The sequence below is a fragment of the Aspergillus piperis genome (genome assembly GCF_003184755.1).
Source record: "Aspergillus piperis CBS 112811 unplaced genomic scaffold BO85scaffold_2, whole genome shotgun sequence".
Lineage (NCBI taxonomy): Eukaryota > Fungi > Ascomycota > Eurotiomycetes > Eurotiales > Aspergillaceae > Aspergillus > Aspergillus piperis.
Genome location: NW_020291592.1, coordinates 1,545,454 through 1,570,062, shown reverse-complemented (window position 1 = coordinate 1,570,062; position 24,609 = coordinate 1,545,454). Strand labels below are relative to the sequence as shown.

The 24,609-nt window shown below is 49.3% G+C and overlaps 5 protein-coding genes across 5 annotated transcripts; 3 read left to right on the top strand and 2 right to left on the bottom strand.

Annotated features, from left to right (window-relative positions):
• Positions 1–4,548: 4,548 nt before the first annotated feature.
• BO85DRAFT_456059 (MFS transporter) lies at positions 4,549–6,335 on the bottom strand (the record flags this gene model as incomplete). Its single annotated transcript, XM_025661422.1, has 6 exons — positions 4,549–5,155; positions 5,292–5,467; positions 5,501–5,739; positions 5,809–5,850; positions 5,907–6,234; positions 6,300–6,335. 6 exons carry the CDS (start codon positions 6,333–6,335, stop codon positions 4,549–4,551), a joined length of 1,428 nt encoding a protein of 475 aa, XP_025519914.1.
• A 561-nt stretch (positions 6,336–6,896) lies between these two features.
• BO85DRAFT_484005 (uncharacterized protein) lies at positions 6,897–7,689 on the top strand (the record flags this gene model as incomplete). The annotated part of the gene is made up of 3 exons (XM_025663205.1): positions 6,897–7,365; positions 7,445–7,494; positions 7,555–7,689. 3 exons carry the CDS (start codon positions 6,897–6,899, stop codon positions 7,687–7,689), a joined length of 654 nt encoding a protein of 217 aa, XP_025519913.1.
• Positions 7,690–8,193: 504 nt separating this feature from the next.
• BO85DRAFT_474533 (uncharacterized protein) lies at positions 8,194–8,940 on the top strand (the record flags this gene model as incomplete). Its single annotated transcript, XM_025662663.1, has 1 exon — positions 8,194–8,940. The coding sequence occupies exon 1, from the start codon at positions 8,245–8,247 to the stop codon at positions 8,938–8,940; it is 696 nt and encodes a 231-aa protein (XP_025519912.1). The 5' UTR covers positions 8,194–8,244.
• Positions 8,941–10,395: 1,455 nt separating this feature from the next.
• BO85DRAFT_445396 (ABC multidrug transporter) lies at positions 10,396–16,349 on the top strand. Its single transcript, XM_025659252.1, has 2 exons — positions 10,396–14,654; positions 14,709–16,349. The coding sequence occupies exons 1-2, from the start codon at positions 10,471–10,473 to the stop codon at positions 16,120–16,122; spliced, it is 5,598 nt and encodes a 1,865-aa protein (XP_025519911.1). The 5' UTR covers positions 10,396–10,470; the 3' UTR covers positions 16,123–16,349.
• Positions 16,350–20,023: 3,674 nt separating this feature from the next.
• Positions 20,024–24,220, bottom strand: BO85DRAFT_389170 (benzoate 4-monooxygenase cytochrome P450; the record flags this gene model as incomplete). Its single annotated transcript, XM_025656736.1, has 8 exons — positions 20,024–20,325; positions 20,374–21,053; positions 21,102–21,596; positions 21,659–21,913; positions 22,464–22,802; positions 22,872–23,160; positions 23,233–23,780; positions 23,843–24,220. 8 exons carry the CDS (start codon positions 24,218–24,220, stop codon positions 20,202–20,204), a joined length of 3,108 nt encoding a protein of 1,035 aa, XP_025519910.1. The 3' UTR covers positions 20,024–20,201.
• Positions 24,221–24,609: the final 389 nt, after the last annotated feature.

Here is a 24,609-nt window from a genome sequence, read left to right as displayed (position 1 = left end):
GACACAGTACAGTATTCTGCGTCCGAGAGCACTTGCTGAAAGAGGTCCCTCCCCGGACCCATCGTCCAGGATGATCCATTGGCTCTTACAACCAACGGAGGAATGACCGTTCCCCACATGGCCTCCCCCAGGCACCCACCATCTCACACCATCTTGGAGACCAGTTCAGATGAAATGACGAGTGGTGGGTGGGTTGCCCGACTCCTTCTTACTCCACCTCCACGATGAGCGGCCGTCGCGATCAGCGGGGGGCTGAAATGGGGGCCGCGTCTGCTCACGCGTGTACTAGACTTAAGACTAGGAGTACATGGGTAGGTATCATTATGCTACTTAGGCCTAGTAGTGGTGGGAGTAAGCAGTTTTCCACCCAACGGTCGGAGGTCTCCTCCATGCCGTCATGGGAGTCGGGATGCGCAGGGGACTAGCCGTTTCTGGAGAAACCGAGCACGGCGGTCGCTTCATCGTGGAGTGTTTCAACCCGCGGTTGGACCAGCTCGGATGTGAGCCAGCCGAGATTGATATACTGTTTTGTACTTGGCAATTCAATATTTTTTTTTGGTTATTGTCAAATGTTGGGTGCTTGAGATAAATCCTACAGTGATTTTCGTGTAATTTTCTTTTCTTTGGTGAAGCGTAGATTAACATTACAATTGTCCGTTCCGTAGGCGGGTGGATAGCGGACGGCAGGCAGGAATGTGAGCCTCCGGGGCGGCATGGCGATCTGGGCGTTGCAGTCATCGTCATCGGCCAGTTCGCGTGGCTTCTCGCGTGGGCAAAATCAAGGAAAACGGAAAGGATCGTAGGCAGAGGGCGCTGAATCTAATCGTCATATTTTATTTTATTTTTTTGCTCATTTGATGGAATAACTGATTGCGAGGTATGCTACCGTGTCATGGCTGTCGTGTGTCGTCTGGTCCCCGTGGACCCTTTCCGTCGATGGAGGGAGGAAGATAGAGACTAGAGAGAGATCCGGGCTGATTATTCAGAATCCGGGGTTTTTGGAGACTCCGCACAAAAGGGGCCGACCGCTTTACCGCTTCCAGTAAGGACATTCCCCGGCTCTATCCGCCTCGTGTACGTTTGCTATCGCGTCCTCCTTGCTTGAATGCTTCAAGTATTGTGGTGTGGCACAGCTGAGCTAGCAACATCGTACTCAGGTCAAGCACATTATTATTAACTGATATGCAGAGTTCCATTAGCTCTCTAATGTGTTTTTTTCTTGGCCCATATAGGGATTTGCTCTCTACGGTAAGGCATCTCCCCCATCGACTGAGATTCCTGCGGGCGACCGTCTCGTCTTGTCCCGTAATATTCTCGTTGGATGGGGCGCCTAGTCTCCAATGGGTCAGGCTGGTCTGATGCCGACCAAACCTTCCCTTTCCCCTCCGCGCAGTCGGGGATTCCGTGGGAGAGCATTAATGAATATCGGCCTGGTGCATGCGGTTACACTCGCTAAGAGCCCGTCTCCTCCAATCACGGTCAGTGTTCGGCTCAATTAAGCTCCACTCCGCTCAACAAGCCGCTTCCTGATGCCTCCAGGAACCTCCCTAGGTCACTCTGAGTCGTCTGATGAAGTTATTATTTGCTACAAGCTTGCGGGTGAACCAACCAGATAATTGCAACCATGCAGTCATCATGTCGGTTTGACAAAAAGGAAGGCCGCCGGGAAAGTGCAGTTACACCGACCTCAACACCGACCACAAATGTCTGACAGACCGAACTCCCGCCGGTGTTGGTAACCTTAATCACGGCCGATATGCGCTGGCTGGCTTAGGCCTGGCCGACGGTCACCGAAAACATCGGCCCAGACGACGGCCACGGGATGATGCATAAATGCACTATGTATGCCACAGCTGCCTTCCCTTGTAACGTTCGAGCAACCGACCCAAGATTTCCTGGATGTCTATACCCGCTTGATGGGTGAAGATGTGGGATGTCAGATGCTTATCCTGAGGAGCAGTCTGGTGGGTACGATTAGGCTGCCTTCACGGAGGGAGCCCTGCGCCTGTCTCCAAGTACACAGCCCTGGGGACTGGACGGGTACGGGGTACCCCAAAGTACTAATGGTAACCATTCAGCTCGCCGGCCGATTGAGGGAAAAAGCGCGCGAGGCAAGCCGGGCACCTCACTGGCCCAAGGGTGGCAACCCATACTCCTTGCTGGCGTCCCTCGGGCGGGTTAGCGTCTGACCACTAAGCCGGCTCGAGTTAGTTGCCAAGAGACCAGGCCATTTCATCCAGCAGTTGTAGGAATCTCCATCATCCGTGAAACTGCGCTCGGCCTTCCCCCGCAGTCAGGCTCTTCGGTTGTGGCCGAGCGTGTCTCCAGGTTACTCTGCGGCTTACCAATTCTGGACATCCCGCGTTTCTCATCGGGCTGGAGAGGGGCGCACAATCCCATAGGCAGGAATTCCCCTACCTCATGTGCATCGTGAGTCGCCCAATACATCTCGTTTACGGAGTACCAATCTCTGCATCTTCCCAGTGCTCACCCGTCGCTTACCTTGCCTTATTCGTGGACCGGCATGGCAGCGCCTTGGTTCTTTCCTTTCTTGGTCGATAGTAGATCACCTCGTGGTGTTCTGACACCCGCGTCAATTCACATGGCAGATTACTAGAATCTAAGATATCTTTGGCGCTCATCTGACAGACATGGTCAGCTTACCTGACATACCCATCACGATTTCTGGAATGCGAAACCTGATTCTCGAAAATAGGGCAGTCATGTTACACCAAAGGTGACTAATCGATCCCGGTCAGCTGGAACCAGGATAAACTACTGGGTAGATATGCACGGAAGAATTGTACCACTACATCCGCTATAGCTTTTGTTTCAAGAACATCCACTACGCAGACATAATGGTACCAAGGAGGGAACTCTGCTATGAGCTACTTGTCGTCGAACATATTACTGTTACTCGCTCTGATTGGAATGCAGAGTGATGAATCTAAGTGGCTCGGAAAACAATCGGGCGTTCCAGGACCAATATTTGATTTTCTACCATTCTGAGATAGTTGGTTTTGTTTGCGTGTCGGATATTTCCCCAACGACCACAAAGTAGAGACAATTGGTGGGGCTACTAGAACGGATTGAGTTCTTTGGCGTGTGCTTCGGCGCTTGGATCAGGCTGGTGGTCTTGGCTCGACAGCACGGGATTTTTGTCCCCCTCACAAATGAAACCTGTGAGTCAAACTGGAGATTCATGACTAAATGGATACCAAGTTCGATGTAAGAATTCAGAGCAACCGAGGATATGCTTGCGTTCCGAAGACCTCCTGGATTTCAGGCGAAGCCGCTTACAAGTGACCTTGAATCCGGGGTATTGTGCACAGCCCAAGGCTCGTACACAGGCCACCCAACTCAATACAACCAAGCATATGCGTACGGCTTGTGATTTCGCCAATATATGTTAGCGCACCAGCTACTCATACCAATATTCCTAGCGCAACCTGCTCATGCAATACACCTTTCTACCTTGGGCAGTACCGTGGCAGATCATCAGCGCACACTAGCCGAGGATGAGCCACCAAATCGACCATCCAGGCACTAACGTACTATAGCTACATTCAAGCTAAGCCGTGGCGGCCAAAGCTAGGCTTGAATGCGCGATGATGTCATCTCATTTCAATCGAACTTCCTCTCATATCGTCCTCTGTCTCGGATACTCGGGCAACAGACCAAGCAAGCACGGCCGTCAATATCAGGAACGATCATGGGATCGCCTTTTCGAACATACTGAGTGTATTCACCCTCAGATTCATCAACAATGAGAGTGTATGTAAGAACTCCTGGGCAAAGACCAGACAATTGGCTTCGCGGATTTATTCCCCGATGACCATCCACGATTTCTCCATATTGTCGGCGAATCATTCGTCCAACATGCGTCTCATTCAAGCCTATTGATAGCAACAATAGTTCCGGGATCACGGTCCAGAAAACAACTGTTTACCGGAGAAATAACTTCCCCGACAGCCACTGGAAGATCCTGCTCAGCTTTCTAGAACTACGATTTACATACTAACCGACCAAGACCCCACCACCATGGCTGGCACATGAGCGGGCTCAGCCGCACTTCTCCCGACATGATATTCTCCCTGAAAGCTTGAAGGGATACTAAATTCCTAGACTCCGAACCTACTAGACGAGATGCATACTGACTCCAAGCAAGATCAACAGTCATGCGGGGCGTATGGGGGCCAGACCAAGACCACGTTGCGAGTATGTCTTGCAGATACTTAGGATGTGGCACTTAATAACAGGGGAAGTAAACAAGTTAACCCACCTCCTGATCTTTGAACTAGCCCCGCAGCTGAGCTGCGTCTCTTGCGCTAAATCTAAACCAACATAGGCTGTGACTGGTTCATGGAGCGGGAGTGAACAACTCACGATACTGGCTTTGCCAAGCACCATACATTGCTTAATATAGCCAGAACTTGAGTAAATCTCATACAGCGCAAAGGCAAACTCCAACGCCTACTCTGTAAATATTTTAATAAAGAAGAAAAAGAAACGAAAAAGAGAACACGAGCATCGAGAAGTACATCATCCCTAAACGAACCGCCCCGCAAATCTCCTCACAACACCATCAAAAACATACAACGGCACCACCAACGCCAAAACCACCCACTGCACAGCAGCCAATTCCCAAAAAACCCTGACAATGCCCTCACGCCCCACCCAACCGGCACCCGAGACTGTCACCCCGAACGCAACGACATTTTTACCCGCATTGATAAGCACCATGGCCTCGCTTCCGGACTGCGGATATACATCCATGATATAAGACATGGTGACTGATGGAACGAAGACAAGAGCTGCTGCCTGCATGGCGTATCCGGTGGCAGAGACATATAACGATTTCTCTCTTGCGATTGCGTACGCGAAGAGGATCAAGCCTGGAGGTGCGATCAGGAAGGGGACGATGAGTGCGGGCATGCGGTCTTTTGGGTGGTGGGTGTTGTTGATAGTGGTGGTAGTGTTTCTTCTGTGAGTGGCGACCAATCTGGAGAGGAGATCGGTTAAGGGACCGGCGATAGGGTAGCCTATTACGATGCCGAGGAAGGAGGAGAGTGTGTAAACGCCGATTGCTGAGGAGGAAAGGTGGTATGGTGGTGCTGAGAGGAATTGGGGGCTGATGGCGGAGATGAGGACGATTCTAGGGGTGGTATTTGTTGGTTAGCTTGTATAATATATAAATAGTAGTATATCAAGTAGTGGATAGAGCTGAAATGGTCAAGTGTATGAGTAGAAAGGCTGAATGTTGCGAACAGAGAATACTAAGTATGAATTACCCCGAAAGAAAAATGCCATAGGCGATCGTCGCAAATAAAGCAATCGGCACACAAAGGAACCGAAACGAGAGGGAGAATTGCCCAGGCCAGCATTTCAGTCCTTCAGGCTCGAGACCACGATCTCTAAACGAGATTAGATCCTTCCAGTAATTCCTTGGAGAAGGTTCGTTCTCTCTCTGTTCGACAGTTTGTTCCACCTTCTCCTCGACTTCAGCGGCATTGCCATTCCCATCTTCGGCAAAGCAACGCCGGAAGGTTGTTTCAGGCAAGAAGAGGATCGAAGCCAAGAAGTTGACTGCACCGAGGATCACGCAAACGATGAAGAACCATCTCCAGCCCTTGTCGTCGATAACAAAACCGGCAATCATAGGGCCGACTTGAGATCCAGCGCAAAGTGACAAGGCGAAGAGAGCCATGGCGGTTGCAAAATACCGCTCCGAGAAGAGATCTATACCATACAATGATACGTAAGTAACAGGTACTTTGACTAGAGACCATGCAAGGCATACTCACTTACCAGCGATAATAGACGGTCCAAGAGCCTCGATAGACCCAGCCCCTAGATCAACAATGAAGGGAGCTCACAGGATAGTAGTAATGATAGGTTCTACGCACCAAATGAAGCCATGATTCTAGAGGCTAGTAGATCTTTGAAAGTGCTTGTTTTGATGCTCCATGTGCATCCAGCTAGGAAGACTATCATGGAGATCAAGATCACTGGCCGCTTACCGATGCACATTGCTGTCGGCATCCAAAAGAGGTTGGAAATTCCGAGTGCGAATACAGGCCAGGCGACAAGACCAGTAAGCGTGTCGAATCCGACGTGGAAGTCCTGCGCCAATGAAGCAAAACCTGTGGAGAGGCCTGCCGCGTATAGGTTTCCGATGAAGACATAAAAGCAAATGTTCATCAGGATGGCGCAGCGGACTCGGGTACTCCAATACTAGTGGCTCTTAGTACTCAGCTTGTTTGATGTAAAAGGATCTGTATATGATACGTAAAGAATACCTTTGGGTCATTAGGAGAACTAGGGCCATTGTGCATCTTGATGTAGGATTTGCTTCTGGGTTAGGGCCAAATCGAATGGGCAACTCGAGATTTATGTATGTAGTTCTATTTCGTCTCCACATTCCGGACTCCCAGAGTGGGCTATGCAAAATCTCTCAAGAAGTCTACTTGCTCTAGTAAGTTCGTGTGCATCAAGATCAGCGAGTTCTGAAATCGGCGCATTGACACCTACGGTCTGCTCTGGATGGCTTGCTGCATGATCGTCGCTTCCCCATCGGCCCCCTCGGCCCCGTCGGGATCTATAACTTCAGATGTTAGAAATATTGGATTCTACCACCAGGCTTTCAGGACACATCTCTCCCCGCAAGCTTAGCATAAAACTAATTGCCGATCCCCCACCGGCTTCCCAATTCTGATCGCATTCCTTTGGGAGCGCGGCGGGGGACGTACAGGTGTATATCAATATATATTCCATCTGACAAACGGCGATGTAACATACTGAATCATCCGTGATCAAGGTATCTTTAAGTATCGTGTCCTTTATTCCCATTCTAGAACCCCAGTCCTTCGCCACCCAAACTTATACCTCCTGCTAAAATGGACTACCTATTCTACGACATCTTCAAGGAAGGAAAGACCCTTGACGACGCCCCACTTGCCTTACTTCGCAAAGAGTCCGAGTTTGCCTGGGCTTCAACCAATAGCGGGGAAACAACTCGATTCTTCCCTTCCATAACCGACGAAGAAAACAAGGTCAACGGAGCGGTCGTGCATTGGAGAGGCATTGAGAGCCCAGAACGTGCTGAGTCCACTAAACAGGAGGTGCCGTGGATTAAGCATGGGTTTTCAGACGCCAAGGTCATCCCCATTGGAAATTTCACTTCGGTGTCTAAGCTCTTCCACCAAGGAGGAAAGTATCTGCACTGTGAGCCAGTGCAACGTCTGCAGCCTTTTAACACGGACCCATGTGTGACATGGTATGCTGTTATCGTCGCAAGGGATGCATCGTCATATGATGCGAGGTTTGGGGAGAGAGATGCATTGCACTGTGTCAGGCTTTGGAAAGGTATGCAATTGGATTTTTGCGAGTGAGATTATGTCTTTTCCTTTCTGGTCCACGAATGGCTCACGACTTTCTGGAATAGGTGGAATAGCGGAAGAGGTGTTCGATGTGGTTTATCCACAGCAAGGCAAGGTAAGTGACTGAGACCGCTGTGCTATGATCTAACACATGCTAACTGGTGAAATTTAACAGGTCCTCCGAATGAAAGCGAATGATAGGGCAGAGGTAAAACAATACGTGGAAGAGATCCCGTCCTTGACTGAAGGTGCAGCAGAGGTGGACATACTCCGAGCGAAATCGCACATGGTCTGGGAGGTTTTCTTCTGATTTTGAAGTAAAAGCAACAATAGTCAATTGATGGCCCTACAAAAACCAGAAGGTAGATGCTGCCGCTGTGATATACTCCTTCTTTGCGTAGTCCTGTGATATCTAAGCAACTGCTAAAGCCTATAATGTCATGCCTACACTGGGGATCAATGCATAGCATAATGTAAAACTATAGATGAAATGAGACATGCTGTCAAGCTCCAGACATTCACTGTAGCTTGACCCCACCAGATAGTTCAACCCCTCTGCTGCCTACATGGCCTCAACATAACCAACGTTACCCTCTTGACAATCTAATATCATACTTACAGTTGAATCAGCCCCTGACCATTATCTTGAGAGGATATAAACCAAGACTCTCCGCTGCTAAGCTGTCCAGACCTGCACAACACGGAACCTGACGCCGAAAAAGGCGGAGACTAATATCAGCGAAATAAGGTGGTGAATGGGTGTTGACCGAAGTTCACCCAATACGAACATTCAGAGGTGCTGAGGAACTACCATCCGCAATATACTCCCCGCTTTCAGCACTTCAATTGGTTAACCTCCATCGGCATGGCTTCCCAACAGGGACGCGCGATCTTCTTCAGGGATTTATCGCTTACTCCTCCAAAGGGAACCACGCAAGCGGACAGAATACCCGATGATCTACCTGATACTATTCCCGGCTTGCCATTCCCACTGAGAGGATGGTCCGACTTCCCAAAATGGGAGCTTCAGGTCCGACTGGTACTTGAAAACCTTGGCTTGCAGGACCTTGTCGACCGTGACCTTCCGCGCCCGGAACAAAACCATAAAAACTTCGTCAGATGGCATAGCTGCTCACAACGCCTGCAGATATGGCTGACTAGGCAGCTATCTGATGAAGTTATGGAAGCATTTGTGTCATCTGTCGACGACAGGGATTTTGCCGATGAAGCATACAAAGTGATAAGAAACATTGTACTGGGGCACGGCGTCGTAAGATGTCAGAACGTCGCGTACAAACTAGTCAGAATGACGCGTGCCGATTATTCAACCGCGGGGCAGTACATTGAAGATTTCAAAAACATCTACAAACTCGCCAAGCAACTCCAGTGCGGCCTACCTCCGTTTACTGCTTCACTCTTGATGCTCAGAGAGATCTTTCATGACATTCCTACCTGGGTGACAATGATAGAACAAGCGATGCCTGCCGACGCGGGGAGCACCTATACAGACATTGATTTCTTCACTCTTTGCAGGAACGCGATCGAACAAAGCCAGAGGTGATCTGTGACATGAAGCACCTGCTAGGGATGTCTCGCTACGGGCACCGCCACTGCTCCGCATCCTGAAAACGATGCTTGAAATACTAAGACTTGCCTATCTAGGAAGAGACTACGACCTCAACAACATCTCTTTCGAATGTTCCCTTGCTTAGGGGGCCGTGTTGAGGCGATACCAAACCCTAGTATGTGAGGTCACGTGGTCACGACACGCTTAGATAGGAATCCAACACAATGTTCTCTGCCATTCTGTTTTTGTCTGTAGCAGTACTTTGAGCTCAATCATACTTTCTCAGCACTCACCAACCATTGGACCGTCCCGGGATGATCGACGCCGGGCAGCACGAGCCGTATGGTAGTCACTAGCCGGCGGAGCCAGCTGTCGGGATCACCTGGACCCACGGGTATTTCAGCTGAAGCCATGAAAGCAGTCTCTCATTTCTATTCTCGCAGTCTGTCTGCTTTATAACCCAAAACATGAACGAAGCATCAATCTGTGGATCAAGACCAAATCGTCACCACAATTATCAAACTGTACACTACGTCCATCCAAAGAAATCATGTCTAATCTAATCATCTGGCCGGGATCACTATCGCCCCCGGGTGCCGGACTAGCTATTCGTCCACATACAAAATCCCGAGCCTGCCTTGTAGATCAGTGGGTACCACAGAGCTCATGCACCTCTGAGGATCTGATGAGGACTTGTTTGCTTCTTTCTTCCGAAGACTAATCTTTGGTCCATCGATAGACTTATGCGAGTGCCAGCTGAACTGGGTTTGTTGAGCTGCACCACGGACAAAATGGCTCCCGGTCTACGCAGAGACTCTCTGACAGGTAAGCAGAGTCCCGGAGTTCATACTCCCAGTTTCTGTCCTGGCTAGCAGTTCTCTTTTCTACCACAGCTGTTTGAGACCGACCTCTTGTGACTCTTCGATGATTGTTTTCCTTCCCTATTCTGGACTAATCCGATCGCTGGCCAAAGATCCAGTTCGTGACCATTATTGCGGAGACGAATGATGATTATATGACTACAACATGGCCGACAGAGACGAGGACGAAATGAATACCAACAGGGATGGGTTGGAGAGAGATCATCTCTCGGCCCATGGGTGGTCCGCTTCTTCGACATTCTTTTCTAGTTCCCGATCGATGGGCGAGGAAGACGTCTTTAGAAGTGGCAATTTCAGCGAGGACACTTTCAGGGAGTTAAATCTCGCGCATGTGCGATCGAGCTCTGAATACTCAGCTAGATCACGCGCTGTCGAAGACGAAACCGTCCATGAAGACATTACGACTGGTGACGGTATTAGGAGCCAGTTTCAATTCTTTCCAACGGACTCAACACCTCCTCACTTTTCTAATTCTAGGACTGTTGAAGAGCATGATGAAGCAGGGCAGTCCGAGTTATTAGAACGAAATTTCTCCTCCAGTATGCAGTTTGGTCTCTCGAATGCTACATCGGTATCAAGGGTCACTGAACGGGAGGTGACTTCTGAAGCGCGAATCTATCGTGGAAATATTGAAGGATTGTCTATGAACTCAGAAGAGCATGGCCTCTTTCAAGGAGATGCTGGAGCACTGCAGCCCGGGATGGCAGAAAGAAACATCTTTTCCGACAACACCCGCTTGGGGTTCTTGGATGCTACATCAGCATCGATAGACGCTAACCGGGAGGTGGCTTCTGAAGTGCGAACCTACAGTGGATATACGGAAGGCACGGCAGTTGTAGCTCAAGTGCATAATGCGTCTACTCAGAATGTTGAAGCAATGCAGTCTGAGATGATGGAAAGGAACATCTCTTTCTCCAACCCGCAGTCGTCGTTCTCGAATGCTATATTGGCCTCAGGATTCACTCATAGGGAGGCGGCTACTGAAGCGCAAATTTATGAAGAACATGCGGATGAAACGTCGACTCAGAGGCAGGATACCTCTCAAGAGCATTCTGGAGCTATGAACTTTGACACGCTGGAAAGTTCTCTCTCGTCCTCCAATGTGCATTTGGGAAACCCATACGCAGCATCAGAGCACAGAGTTGCTGAAAGACAAGTGGCTGCCGAAGCGCAAACTCATAATGGATATATGGAAGAAACGTCAACTCAAGGGCAGGATACTTCCTCGGGGTTCTTGTCCACGTCGCGGTTCGCCCAGGGAATTCCCCAAGCACAGGGGACCGAATCAGCCGAACAGAGCACCATACCATCACATACTGGGTCTAGGATAGAGACCAATGAATGGGAGGACCACAATTGCGCAACGAACAATACGGACGGCCACAGCGACACGAGAGTTCATTCACAGACCGCTTCATCGGAAATGATGTTTACAGAAAGCCTTGAGAACGTAGGGGCCGAAGCCGACGTTGATAAGGGCCCCCCTAAGACCGTGACACCGGATCTTGCTCCCTGGGAAACAAGAATCAACATAATGAATGGAACAACTCAAACAAGCGAAAGAAGAAAAGGCACCTTTCTCATATCACACGCGGAACCTACGTCGTCCCCACTAACCATCGCACCCGCAGTGAAGGAGCAAGAGATGGAAAGTGGGATAACCGACTCTCGAGAAGCCAAAGAAGACGATACTTATGCGACTGCTAGGCATATGGACCAAAGTGTGTCTATTAGCCCTGCGATAGTGGCTGACCAAGGAGTAACGGAGGAAGATGAGGCTTCTGGAAAAGCAGTTGAAGAAGACCCTGCGCCCGCTTCATCCTCGGAAGTGGTGCACACAGTAGAAGAGAAAGAGGTCTTATACGACGTAAACCATCGTGACAGCATTGCGGTTGATGAGGGAAATTCGACATCCGAAATTGGATCTCTATCAGGAAAACAATCCCCAATGGGAGACGAAAAGAATAACAAGACCTTATTGTGTTACAAGGCTCGCGCTGCCTTGGACCCAACCGAAAAGTTACATCTTACCAAGCTTGCAAATGATCAAGTTGTTGCTCGTGTCAGTCAACTGACTAATTTCTCGCCCGGCGAGCCGTATCTTAACCCAGAGAGCCGAGACTTCAGTTTATACAGCTGGCTCAGAAAGATGATGTGCATGCTTAACCCGGGCACACATAAAGATTCATCAGCAACGACCTTTCAAAACCTGCATGTTTTGGGATTTAGGCCCGAGGCTCGTAAATTGACGGCTCTGGGTGTCTTCTCTGCCTTACTGCGGCCGCGAGATACATTCAGTCAGGGCCGGAAATCCCCCAAGAGTATCGTACGGAATCTAAACGGCGTCATAAGCAATGGGGAACTGCTGCTTATCCTAGGACGACCTGGAGCAGGGTGCAGTACGGTCGCAAAAACATTGTGCGGGAAGCTTGATGGCCTGAAGCTAGATCCTGAATCGGTCTTCCATTACCATGGCATTCCACATCAACAGACACTGGAGAATGTCAAGAGAGCAATTCTTTACAACTACGGAACCGACAAACACTTCTCACATTTGACGGTTGGCCGGACTTTGGAGTTTGCGGCATCAATTCGAGCCCCAACCGAAAGACTACAGGGAATAACACGGACAGAATATGCAAAAGCTATAACAAAAGTTGTTGTAGCCGTGTTCGGTCTGAGTCACACATATAGCACTAAAGTCAAAGACGTGACAGAGGGTGAGCGCAAGCGAGTTAGTATTGCCGAGATAATCCTGTCGGGAGCATCTTTAGCTGCATGGGACAAGTCAACTCAGGGCCTAGCTTCAACAGAGGCATTGAAGTTTGTGCAGTCTTTGCGGCTGGCAGCAGATTTGGGTTCATCTTCCCATGTTGTGGCCGCATATGAAGCTAGCGAAGCAATGTATGATCTATTTGACAGGACTCTGTTGTTGTACGAAGGCCGCCAGATATTCTACGGGTCTTCTTCTGAGGCTAAGGGCTTTTTCGAGCGCCAAGGGTGGTATTGCCATCCACACCAGAGTACTGCCGAATTCCTCACTTCAATTACCAATCCAACGGAGAGGCAGCCACGTCGGGGTATGGAGAACAGAGTTCCCCGAGCCCCGAAAGACTTTGAGACGTACTGGTGCCAGTCCCCAGAGTATCAAGAGCTACGAAGGGAGATGAGTGGTCATAAGCAGATTGCGGGTTCTCACTCAAGAGAACGCCTGATCGACCCTAAGCTGGATGAAAAACAGAAACAGCTAGGAAAGACGCACTTTGGTTCGCAGTATCCCGGTATAATGCTGCAAGTAAGACTCACTACCATTCGCGCTTTTCAGCGAGCTTGGAATGAACGTGCTTCAGCAGCATGCAAGATTACAGTGAACTTCATTATAGCCCTGTTGATCGGCTCAATGTTTTACAATACACCTGCAACGACCGCTGGATTCTTCTCGAAGGGTTCCGTGCTTTTCTACCTAGTGATGCTCAACTCCTTCCTGCCACTAACCGAGTTGAGCAATCAACTTTCTCAGCGTCCGGTGGTGGAAAAGCATGCCTCATTTGGCTTCTATTACCCCATGGCCGAATCACTCGCCATTTTAATGAGTGAAATCCCCAAGAATTTCCTTCTCGTCCTTGTGAACACTATTGTCATATACTTCATGAGCAACCTTCGCCGCGAACCTTCGCAATTCTTCATATGCCTTCTTATCAACTTCGTGTTGATCCATGTGGCTAGCGCAGCCTTCCGGATGACAGCAGCAGTGACAAAGACACTCGCGCAAGTACAAGCCCTCGCTGGGATGCTGGTACTTTGGGTTTTCATATTTACGGGCTTCATTATCCCGGAGCCTCGAATGCCTCATTGGTTCGAATTTGTCCATGATATCAACCCCATATATTACGCATATGAAGCCCTAGTCGCCAACGAGTTCCACGGTCGGGAGTTTGGCTGTGCCGAGTTCGTACCCTCTCAGCCCAACCTCCACACGAATGCATATATTTGCTCAGCTGTCGGGTCTGTTGCTGGGCATCGTACTGTTAGTGGTGACGACTATATCTGGCAGACCTACAGGTATACCTACGACCATGTATGGAGAAACTTTGGTATTCTTATTGTTTTCCTGGTCGGTTGGATGGGTCTTTATTTCGTTGCGACGGAGTTCATTGCACACTCAACTATTCATTTCGGAAGCAAATCGGCTTACCTCAGGCACGAAGAGCATCGCAAAGACGAAGAAGCTGGAAAAGGCCCGGTGAGTCCAGACCAAGATACCACTGGCAATGTGAGACAGAATGGTTTCAGTTTCATTGAACCTCAGCGAATTGACTTGAGCTGGCGCGATGTGGTATGCGAAATCCACACAAGTAGTGGAAACCATCGGATTCTGGACCAGGTGACTGGTTGGGCCAAGCCAGGGACGATCACGGCGTTGATGAGCCATAACAGTGTCCAGAAGGCTGAACTACTGAAGGTATTGGCGCAGCGTTTCACAACAGGTAGTGTTAGTGGAGACATACTCTTCAACAACTGCCTTCTGAGCTCGAATTTCCAGCGGAAGATAGGCTATGTTCAACAACAGGATACTCATTTGGAAACAGCAACTGTTCGGGAGGCTCTGCAGTTTAGCGCAGTGCTACGTCAACCACACTCCGTCTCCAAGGAGGACAAACACACGTATGTTGAGCAAATAATCAAGGCGCTGGAAATGGAGGACTATGCCGACTCTGTCGTTGGAGTGGTTGGAGAAGGCTTGAACGTCAAGCAGCGGAGGCTTTTGAGTATAGGAGTAGAATTGGCTGCGAAGCCAGAGATTCTGTTCGTGGAAGAGCCTGTCAGGTAAGCATTGCAATCGGCATTCCTTTGCATAAAGCAGAAGCTAATGCTTATCAGCGGTCTCGAGGTGCAAAATTCACGCGCAATCTACCGTATTCTCCAGAAATTGGCAGACGCCGGACAGACAATAATCTGCACGCTGCAACCCGGCATGATGGCATTCAAGCAAGTTGACCAGCTCCTATTCCTCTCCGCCGAGGGTAGAACTGTATACTTCGGATCCACCGGCGAGAATGCACAGCCTTTGCTAGACTATGTCGAGTCCAACGGTGCCTCCCGGGCCCTCAGACAAGACGAAGATGCCGCCAAGTACATAGTTGAGATCCTCTCCACTGCCACCAACAAACATGGGGAGGCCTGGCCCGATATCTGGGCCAAAAACAACCAAGTTGACCCCATCCACGCAGAATTCGAGAATGTCCACACGCAGAACAACAACATCCCAACAGACAACAAAGAATTCGCCATCCCACTACACCTCCAATTCCCCATCATCTTCCGCCGAACCCTCCAACAATACTGGCGCTCACCCCTCTCCATCCTATCCAGAATCCTCCTCCAAATAAGCGCCGCCCTCATCATCACCTTCTCCTTCTACAAACACGGCACCTCAATCAGCGGCCTCCAAGAAACCATCTTCTCCGCATTCATGATCTGCACTCTCTTCATCCCTACCGTCCACCAAATCATCCCCTTCCTCACCAAACACCACACCATATACCAAACCCGCGAACGCCTCACCAAAACCTACTCCAGCAAAGTCCTCATCCTATCCCTCATCCTGACTGAACTCCTGTACCAAATCCCCCTGAGTATCTGCATCTGGGCAATTTACTACTACCCCATCTCAGACACCACCACCACCACCCAATCAACCCCCCGCCAAGGCCTCGTCCTCCTCTTCTTCATCCAATTCTTCCTCTACGCCATCTCCTTCGCCGCCCTCCTCACCATCTCCACCTCAACCCTCATACTAGCCACCTGCACATTCATGGCCCTGACCTTCAACGGCGTCATGCAACCTCCCCACGCCCTCCCCGGCTTCTGGATGTTCATGTACCGCGTCTCCCCATTCACGTACTTCGTCGCAGGCGTAACTTCTACCCAGCTCCATGGCGTGGCGGTTATTTGCAGCAGTGCTGAGTTGGCGGTGTTCGATCCGCCCCCGGGGCAGACTTGTCTTGAGTATCTGGGTGGTTATCTGAAGACGGTGCCGGGGCGGTTGATAAACCCAGAGGCGATGACGAGTTGTGAGTATTGTCCCTATTCATTTGCGGACCAGTTCCTCGCGGAGAGAGAGTATCGGTTTGATCGGAGGTGGATGGATTTTGGTGTCGGGTGGGCTTTTGTGGGGTTTAATCTGGGGGTTGCTGTGTTGGTTTATTATGTCTTTTGGGGGAGGAGGTGGAGATGGTGGAGGTTGGGGGCTTGGGAGAGGGCTGTGATGTGGTGGAGGAGGTTTAGAGGGTAAGTAGGGTGGTTTAGTGATGGGGATACTTAATGTGTAATCGTGTCCTTTGGGTGCAGTTGGTTTTACTATTTCGGGACTATTGTTCAATGTTTGATGTGAGGTTTATTATGGATATGAGTTAATGTGGATGTCATGTATGATTGGGGAACTTGGCTTCAGACTCTAATAAGATGACTTGTATTTAACCTACGTGCACGCCAAGGAAGCAACAACGTATTTCGATTCAACTTTCTCAAAGTACCCTACAGGTCAAACGGCCTGACAGATCCCTCCGCTCATCAAGGAAAGACAAGCGGGAACGGTTCCGTCTCCGAGCAATGTCTGCAAGTAAAGAAAAGAAAATAGCGAGGGGAGATTACCCGAACCAGCCGGTATGAACACACATTAAAGCTAGGCCCTCAACAGATATCACCCACCATAGAAGGCCAACAGGTTGCTGTCCGAGAAGGAGGGTAAGCATGAAAGTGACTGAGAAACACGCGTGCGAGGTATCAGACATCGTTCCAGACGATTGTGACCGACGCCTTATGCACCATGCGTTGATCGACTTTCGCTTTCCGTATCCTTCTTCTACCAACCAGGAGTGGAACCGACATTCCATTCACCTTCCTCGGCCGGGGCGCTTTCCTGTTGAGTTCCTCCACTCTCGTTCCACTCAGTTCCCCCATTGTTGTTCCACTGAGTTCCTCCGTTTTCATTCCACTCGTCGTTGACAGGCGCGTTGAAACTGTGGCTGTCGTCGTGAGGGGCGTCCTCGGTGGCATTGGCGGTCGGGCAACGCTTGATGGTGTGGCCCACTATAGACAGATTGATTTATGTTAGAGCGTGCTGTGTAGGAATATTTATCTGGGGATAGCTCTTACTTTCACCACAGTTGTTGCACTTGACGCGGGAATAGTCTCGCTTCTTGGGGCAGTCACGACTGAAGTGTCCGACTATTGAGTATTAGCAGTCTGGACGGTAGAGAACTGGGGTGATGTCTTCGGGATTCACCCTCATCGCAGTTACGGCAGGTAACAGTAGAGACATTGCGCGGCTTGTCACATTCTTTTGCAACGTGATCCTCGGATCTGCTTCGTTAGGAGATGTGGATGAACCAGGGGAATAGCTCTTTCAAACTTACCCGCAGTTGCGGCAGGTTCTGGGAGGCGGTTTCTGAGGACAGTCCTTCGCGAAATGTCCCACTAGATTATACAGTCAGTATGTAGCAAACGAGGAACTGACATGTTGGAGACTTACTCTCGTTGCATCGCTTGCATTCAACGTTCTCTGCAGAGCGAGGGTTGGGACATTCTGATGCATTGTGGTCCTCCGAGCTTGCTATCGTCAGTATAAGAACTCTCAAGTCTAGCAAAGTGAGCTTACCCGCAGTTACGACAAGCAAAAACATTGCGACGTGGCTCAGGGCAATCGCGAGCACGATGTCCATCAGCACTGCAGTTGACGCATTTAACGCCGACACGCTCACGTTCCTCTCGCTCCTCCTTACAGCCACGAGAAGTGTGACCCAGTGCTACCAGCCGTTAGCTTATAGAAACAGATGGAGCCACAGTTCGTAGCCTACCGCCGCAATTATTGCACTTTGGAACCTGTCGATCGTAAGGCAGACCGGCGTCAGCAAGACGTTCAAGATTGTCCTCGACGGAAGACGGCCAGCGTTCTCTGAGGTTGGCGCGCTGCGGCTTAGGGCTATAGAAAAAGCCGACCACGTATGTGCAGTTCAGCTTCCCCTGAAGATCAATGAGGCTGATACAATCATTTACCTCCTTGTCCTAGACGGCGCCATAAAGTCAGCGTGCGTGCTTCTTAGTGCTTCAGCGTGTAGAGATGACGAATGTTCTGTCTTACCAGTGCAATAAGGTAGAAATTAAGGTCCTCTTCACGCAATTTGTTTTCGATATCCACGAAAGTGGCCTGCGGAAGAGACTTGGAGTACACCTTAAGTCCCTGTGCAACGTTAGTACTTGTGAACGAGCACACGGTCGCACCCGAAGTAAGTGCTTCCTACCTCACGGAAATCTTCGAGATCTCTTTCGTCACTGGCTTTCTTCAGAATGGCCCAAGCCTCCTCGGGGAGCTTGTCAGGAATGTGGTTCAGATCAAAACGACGGTTTTCCTTGCAGTCCATAGTCTTGTGACCTTCACGAGCTGTTAGCACATGCATCCTATTAGAGCATGCGGTATGCCATACCTTCCATCTTGCAATTCTTGCACACGTCGGGAGCCTTTTCAGGGCATTCAGCGGCTGGATGTCCTTCCTTGTTGCAGATACGGCAAGCACCCTTGAAAATGCGAGGCTTAGTGCACTCAGACTTGTTATGCCTAACTCATGTCAGAGAAAGAAATGTATTGGAAAGGCACATGGATGATTATACCCGTCCTCGCCGCAATTGAAGCATGCCATGTCCTTGCGCGGTTCGGGACAGTTGCGAGCAAAGTGACCGTCGCTTCCACAGCTATCTTTTGTTAGCGACAGTGAAGATCTGTAGGAAGCTACTTACTTTCGGCACCGATTATCATCGCCATGGCCTTCAGCCGCAGGAGCAAAGTCGTCACCACCGTATCCGGGTTCAGTACCGAAACCACCAGGCCTAGCGTTCTCATCATTACTGAAGCCTGTCTTATCTCTTAATATCGTGAAACTTCATGATTTGGTGGAACATGATTGAGCACATGCTGTCCTTGGGAAAAGGAACTTGTTTCCAAGAGGACACGTACCAGCGTCATTGCCACCACCCCAGGTGCCATTGTCATCTCCATCTCCTTCGAGCGTCCAGCCGGCCATCTTGAGAGCAGAGTCTGTAATTGATGGAAGCTAGATGGGTATCGGTGCACTGGTGTTGTTAGTCTGTTGGTAGTCCCTTCCAATCGATAACAACGCGTGGACGCGTTCGGTATACAGGATTGGAACAGTTTTTGATAGACAAAGTGGATGAAAAGATCTATTTGCAAGAAAAGGATATGACACTTACATATTGAAGGCACGTGGCGTAGGATCCTTCAGCCTAGTTGTCTGCAAAGAACTACTACCAGAGCCGTGATACAAAGTAGGGAGTGGGGAGAAGGAAGGAAGACGGAAGAGGCGAACAGGAGATATAGAAAAAGGGAGACAAGGAAGCGGGGCCTTTTTGAGAGCTTGCAAAAGAGAGGAGCAAACAGGGTAACAGGTCAGAAAATTCACGGCTTTCTCCATTTATGAACAAACGAAGCGATCATGGCTTAGTCTTGTGGAACCCAAGGATAGCTATCGATTCCCTGCCATTGGATTGCATGGAGAATAAGCGAGTAACACCAAAGTTCGAAGGTAGTACAGCTTATAGACCCCTACAACCATAGATACTTACCTATCAGTCAAGTAGTCATAATACTAGGGATTGGAAGATGTTACGAGATAACAATAGCAACGCAATAGAGCTAGGAAAAACTTAGGAACTGTTACTTTAGTCTAAAGGTATCATTTAGTATAGACTTTGAATGTTTGTTGTACAGGAACATCTGTATAGTTCAAGTGAAAAGTTGTGGATTGTCAAAACATCTTCGTGAATATGCATGCTAGCGTCGTTTTCTTCAATAAGAACGCCACGCGGGCCCACCATCCAGGTCCAGAACACTATTGTGATAATTTCAATCAACAGTCATTAACAGAGCCTACTAGCGGCATGATTGGGGATGAACTCGCGTTAATGTTTCTCCGATAATCAGTGCTTTCATCCTGAACGCATAGGAACAACTTATCGACACTAGGACTTAAGATATGCTTAGTATGCAAGATAGAGTTTATCATAAAGGTTTGATGATCCTTCGAATTAGAAATGAGAGGAGATTCGCTAACTACTAGCTACAGATGATCCAATTTAGGTACTGATTTCAAAAGGAGCCCACTGGCAATGGTCATACACTTAGATATCAAACATTCCCGGTGCTTGCAAGCCATAAGGCCCTCGCCTTTTCCCCCCAGGCTTATAGTAGCAAGTACTATCTCACATCAAATCAATTGACTGAAAACTCTATACATCCAGCAATTGCTCAAGTGATGCGTCAGGATTACGATGAGATAAGCCATTCGCTATCATGTTTTTCTACCTCCAAGCCTTCCCCTTCCAATGCAACAGAGCCATTGGAATGGCACTAACAGCTACGATCAAGGCACTCGCAATCCCCGTACTCCCTAGATACCCAACATTCTCCAACATTTGCGGAAACCTGGACTACTGTCAGTATACCCACACCTCCCAAACACAGAAGACTTACCAGAAGGGTCCTATGAATCCCCACGTCTGTCGCACCAACGTGATAAAAACACCAACGCTTGCTGCTTCTGATCGATAACAATCCACGGCATACGTGAAGCTGACGGTAGTGACGATTTGGTTTCCAATAGACCCAATGGTGACCCCAACCAACGGAGTGATATTCCACTGCGATGAAGCATGATCTAGCTGGACAAGGAAGATAACGATGCCAACTATCGTCAGGGCAATACCCGGATAGCTTATCCAGAGTCTGAATTCCGGTGCAACGGACCGCTGCGTTTTCTTCCGCCCGTACAGCATCCAACGGTCGGATAAGAATCCCCCGACCTGATCGCCAAGCAGAGAGCCGATGATCATCGCGATAAACTGCAGACCCACCTGCTCCGAGTCAAGTCCGAACATCTCGGGGAAGAGTTGTGGCATCTCAATTGATGGGAGGATACCACCGAGGAGGAATACCATCGCATAAGCGGCGGCCGGAATCATAACACAGGGCCGTGTTGCCATGCTGATGGGGCGTAAAAAGTCCCATATTTTCAAGGGCGTTGGATCAATACGCTTCACATCAAGGAATCGTTGGCGAAGGGTTGGGTTACTGACGTGTCTAGCAGGGCTACCACGGATGTAGAGAGTTTCTTGGCCGAAGATCAGGTATGTGATGAACTGAACGCCGTTGGTCTAATATGGTTAGCATCCCTCTTCTATCTTCATGACGCTCATACTCACGATAGCCAATATCCAGTAGATCCACCGGTATCCCACACGACTAGTAACGAACCCAAAAAGCAGAGGTGCAAGCGGCACACCCAAAGTTACCATGACGGCCCACACGCCCATACATCTTGCGCGGTCTTTCTTGAAAAAAGTCTCGGCGACGACAGCACTACCAATAGCAGCGGCAGGGCTTATAAAAAAGGCAACAAGGGCCCGGCAAAATCCCATAGTCGCATAGGACGGACTTTTGGCGCAGCCCACATTAGCAACCAGACTGCAGAGCAGCGAAAGCAGGAATATAGGACGTCGACCATAGCGGTTGGACAATGGCATCCAGAAAAGAGGCGCACCCCCGAGAATGGCAATGACTAGGGAAGTTAAGTAGCTTGCTCTTTGTACGCTGACCCCAAGGTCCTCTGCTATCTCAACGAAGGCAGATTGGATTGAAGACGCTGAGAAAGTTGCCATCATAGCGTGAAACGCAACTAGAGCTAAGTTGATGACTTTCTACACCGAAGGCCTGTCAATAACAATTTCTGGAATTTGTCTTAGCATAAGGGAGAACTTACCTTCCATGTCGGCCAATTATAGGGATCAGCGTCAGTCATGTCCGGGATAGGATCCAGTTCTACTGTTCCATATTTCTGAATCAGATACTGACGATGATCTTCCGTCAAAGTATCTGAGTCATTTTCTTCAATACCTTTACCATGAGACCCATTGAACGCCTCTAAATCATGGCCATCCCTTCTTTTGACGGCGAGGTTCTCATCACCATCGTCATTCTCAACATGCTGAACGCCGGGCTTTTCCATCCTGCTGTGCTGTTCTAAGGGATCAGTCAAGAAGATACACCCGAGTTAAGGATATCATGGCCCCTGTCTAGGTCCCAACCCACTCATTTAATACAGTAAAAGGCCTAAATATTTAGCCGACCTGTACCCCGGATCTTCACACCCGCCAAGCTAATTTCCCCGCAGCGAACTGCCGACCCCCCGGACCCTACGGCAAGCTCACGTCTGATTTGCCATGATGCTGGGTAGGGATGCGTGGTAATAGCTTTCTAAGCAGGTATCAGACCGCGGTTCTTATTGCGCCAATGCGCTAGGCCATCCGCGCTCGTATTCCTCGGAAATTCCGACGTACGGTTGCCATCCTCACCCAATGAAGACTTAACACAGTACTCTTAGAGAATATTTACGAAAGTATTCGGTTGGAGTCTAGCAGAACGCCACAGTGAATTGCAATTGTGCTCGACGCGTGTCCCGGCAAGTAAGTCCATCTACAGCCTCTGCGGGACATTGTTAATTGGTTGTGAGGAATTATGGGCCCGGGGATTTCACAATCATGCTCTCGCTAAACTTTCTCATGCACCCGCACATGCGCTCTGACCATCAAGGGTTCCTTTAGATCGCTAATTCCAACACTAATCAACTCCGGAATGTCCCCGCTAGATAAGCGCTTCTCCTGAGCCTGCTTGTCAGCAAGTTCAAAAGTAAACTCCCTCAACAATGTGCTCATCAGTTTATAAATATTCGTCATTGCAATGGTTTTCCCAATACATTGACGTCCACCAAGGCCGAAATGCATTAACAGCCGTGCCTTGGCGGCAATCTCGGGGTTCTCCCATCGGTATGGATTGAAGATGTTGTGATCGTCACCCCAGACGTCAGGATTGTGATGGAATGCATGGTTGCAGACAGCGATTGATGTCTGCGATTATTGCATACTCATTAGCATTGTAGACTGCTTCGTAGTCATAGTCTTTATAAAGTGGCTTACCCCTTGTGGTATATGCTGTCCTTCTATTACAACACCCGTTGGATTCATCACTCTCCGAGCTAGAGGCATCGTGAAGACCGGCGTAATCCGGAAATTCTCCCTTATGCAGTTGCGCAAGAACGGTAGGGAGGCCTCAGCGGCGGATACAGAATAGGCTGTCTCTCCGTGTGTAAGGGGAGGCAGATTGGCCTCGATCTCCTTTACGCACTCCTCCATATACTGGGGATTATGAAGCAGGTGGTAAAACAACAGAGTTGTCGTGGCACTCGTAGTATGTGTTCCCGCAATACTGTAGGTTCATTTAGCATCTGGTGGCCGACACATCATAAGAACTAGGAAGAAGAACGAAAGAGAGACGTACATGAACCCAGAAGCCTCAGTCTCAAGATCCGTCTGTGTAAGATGCTCACCAGTATCAGGATGCTTAGCCAAAATCAGATTTGTTAGGACGTCCTTCCTATCGTCGCTTTTGGACATCCTATCTCCACCAAAATCCCCCAACCTACGTTGAACACACTTTGACGCGAGATCCGCACAAGCTTTGCGGCCAGCAAAGAGCTGTTGAAGGGGCTTGTATGAAACAAGTGGAAGATATTTCTTCAGTGTTGCTGTCATAGCAGGCCAGGCACCAGTAACAGCCGCAAGCAGACTATGTTCGATGACTGGCGGGACTCGTGTCTCATCATCCGTCTCCTGGACCCCGAATGATTGACTGAAGGCCAGCTCACCAAGGACGTCAATCACGTAATAATGCAGGACCTTTTTCAGGTCGAATATCCGATTCTGAGCACTATGCTCTCTGATCTTATCTCTTAAGATTCGTATATTCAAGTCCATGTATTGTTCCATCTCTTTCACATAGCTCATCGAGAACCCGTGAGACATGTGGCGTCTGCGGATGGAGTGTTGCTAATCACCATTAGAAAGGTATTCTGACAATTGTTATATAATGGAATATGAGCCGGACTCACTTCTTCATCCCGCATACCGAATACATTTGGATGAGCTGCGCCGTATGCATCATAGAACTCTGTTTTTGGCATTCCTCTTCCGCCTTTCTGGTAGATTGCGTGGATAGCCCCTTCGTTGGTTATGCTGAGTTTGTCTGGCCCATACCGGACAATTGGTCCATACTTGGCATGGAGCTCTGTTAGGTTGTATGGTTGCTTGAGGGTCAGAAATTGGTAAACCTGCCAGAGGTCGGTCAGGCATGCTAGGAATGGACCGGGGTATTTGGCAAGGGGGTGTAGGTATCGTTGGTAGTTGGAGTAAATAGTGAGAGTGAGCGCTAGGAAGATACCAGCGCTGGTCATGGGAGTAGCTGCAAGGGTGTGTATGAAAATGGTCATTTTCAAACTGTGTGGTTTGCTTGGTGTTCTTGTATGTCAGATTAAGTGTAGAGAAGTAGTCGCGATAGTTAACGATATACACCATAGTTTCATTCTGCCGGCTTTATATATTATTTGTTTACTCAACATGGAAGCAATCTATCTATAACCGAGGCCAGCCACCCGACTGGCATCCTCAGTTGCAAAATTGAGCCATAATCCGAATCATTGTGATACCTTTTCACGTCTTACAGCCCAATGGAGATACCTTCGGCAAAGTTCGGGAAGCGCGAAGCCGATTGGTCCAGAGGAGGTGAACGAGATCGGGTGGGGAATTTCCCCGCATTATAGAGGACACTAAACTACTATCGATGAGATGAGAATGCTTGCTTCAATCCCTCACTAACTTG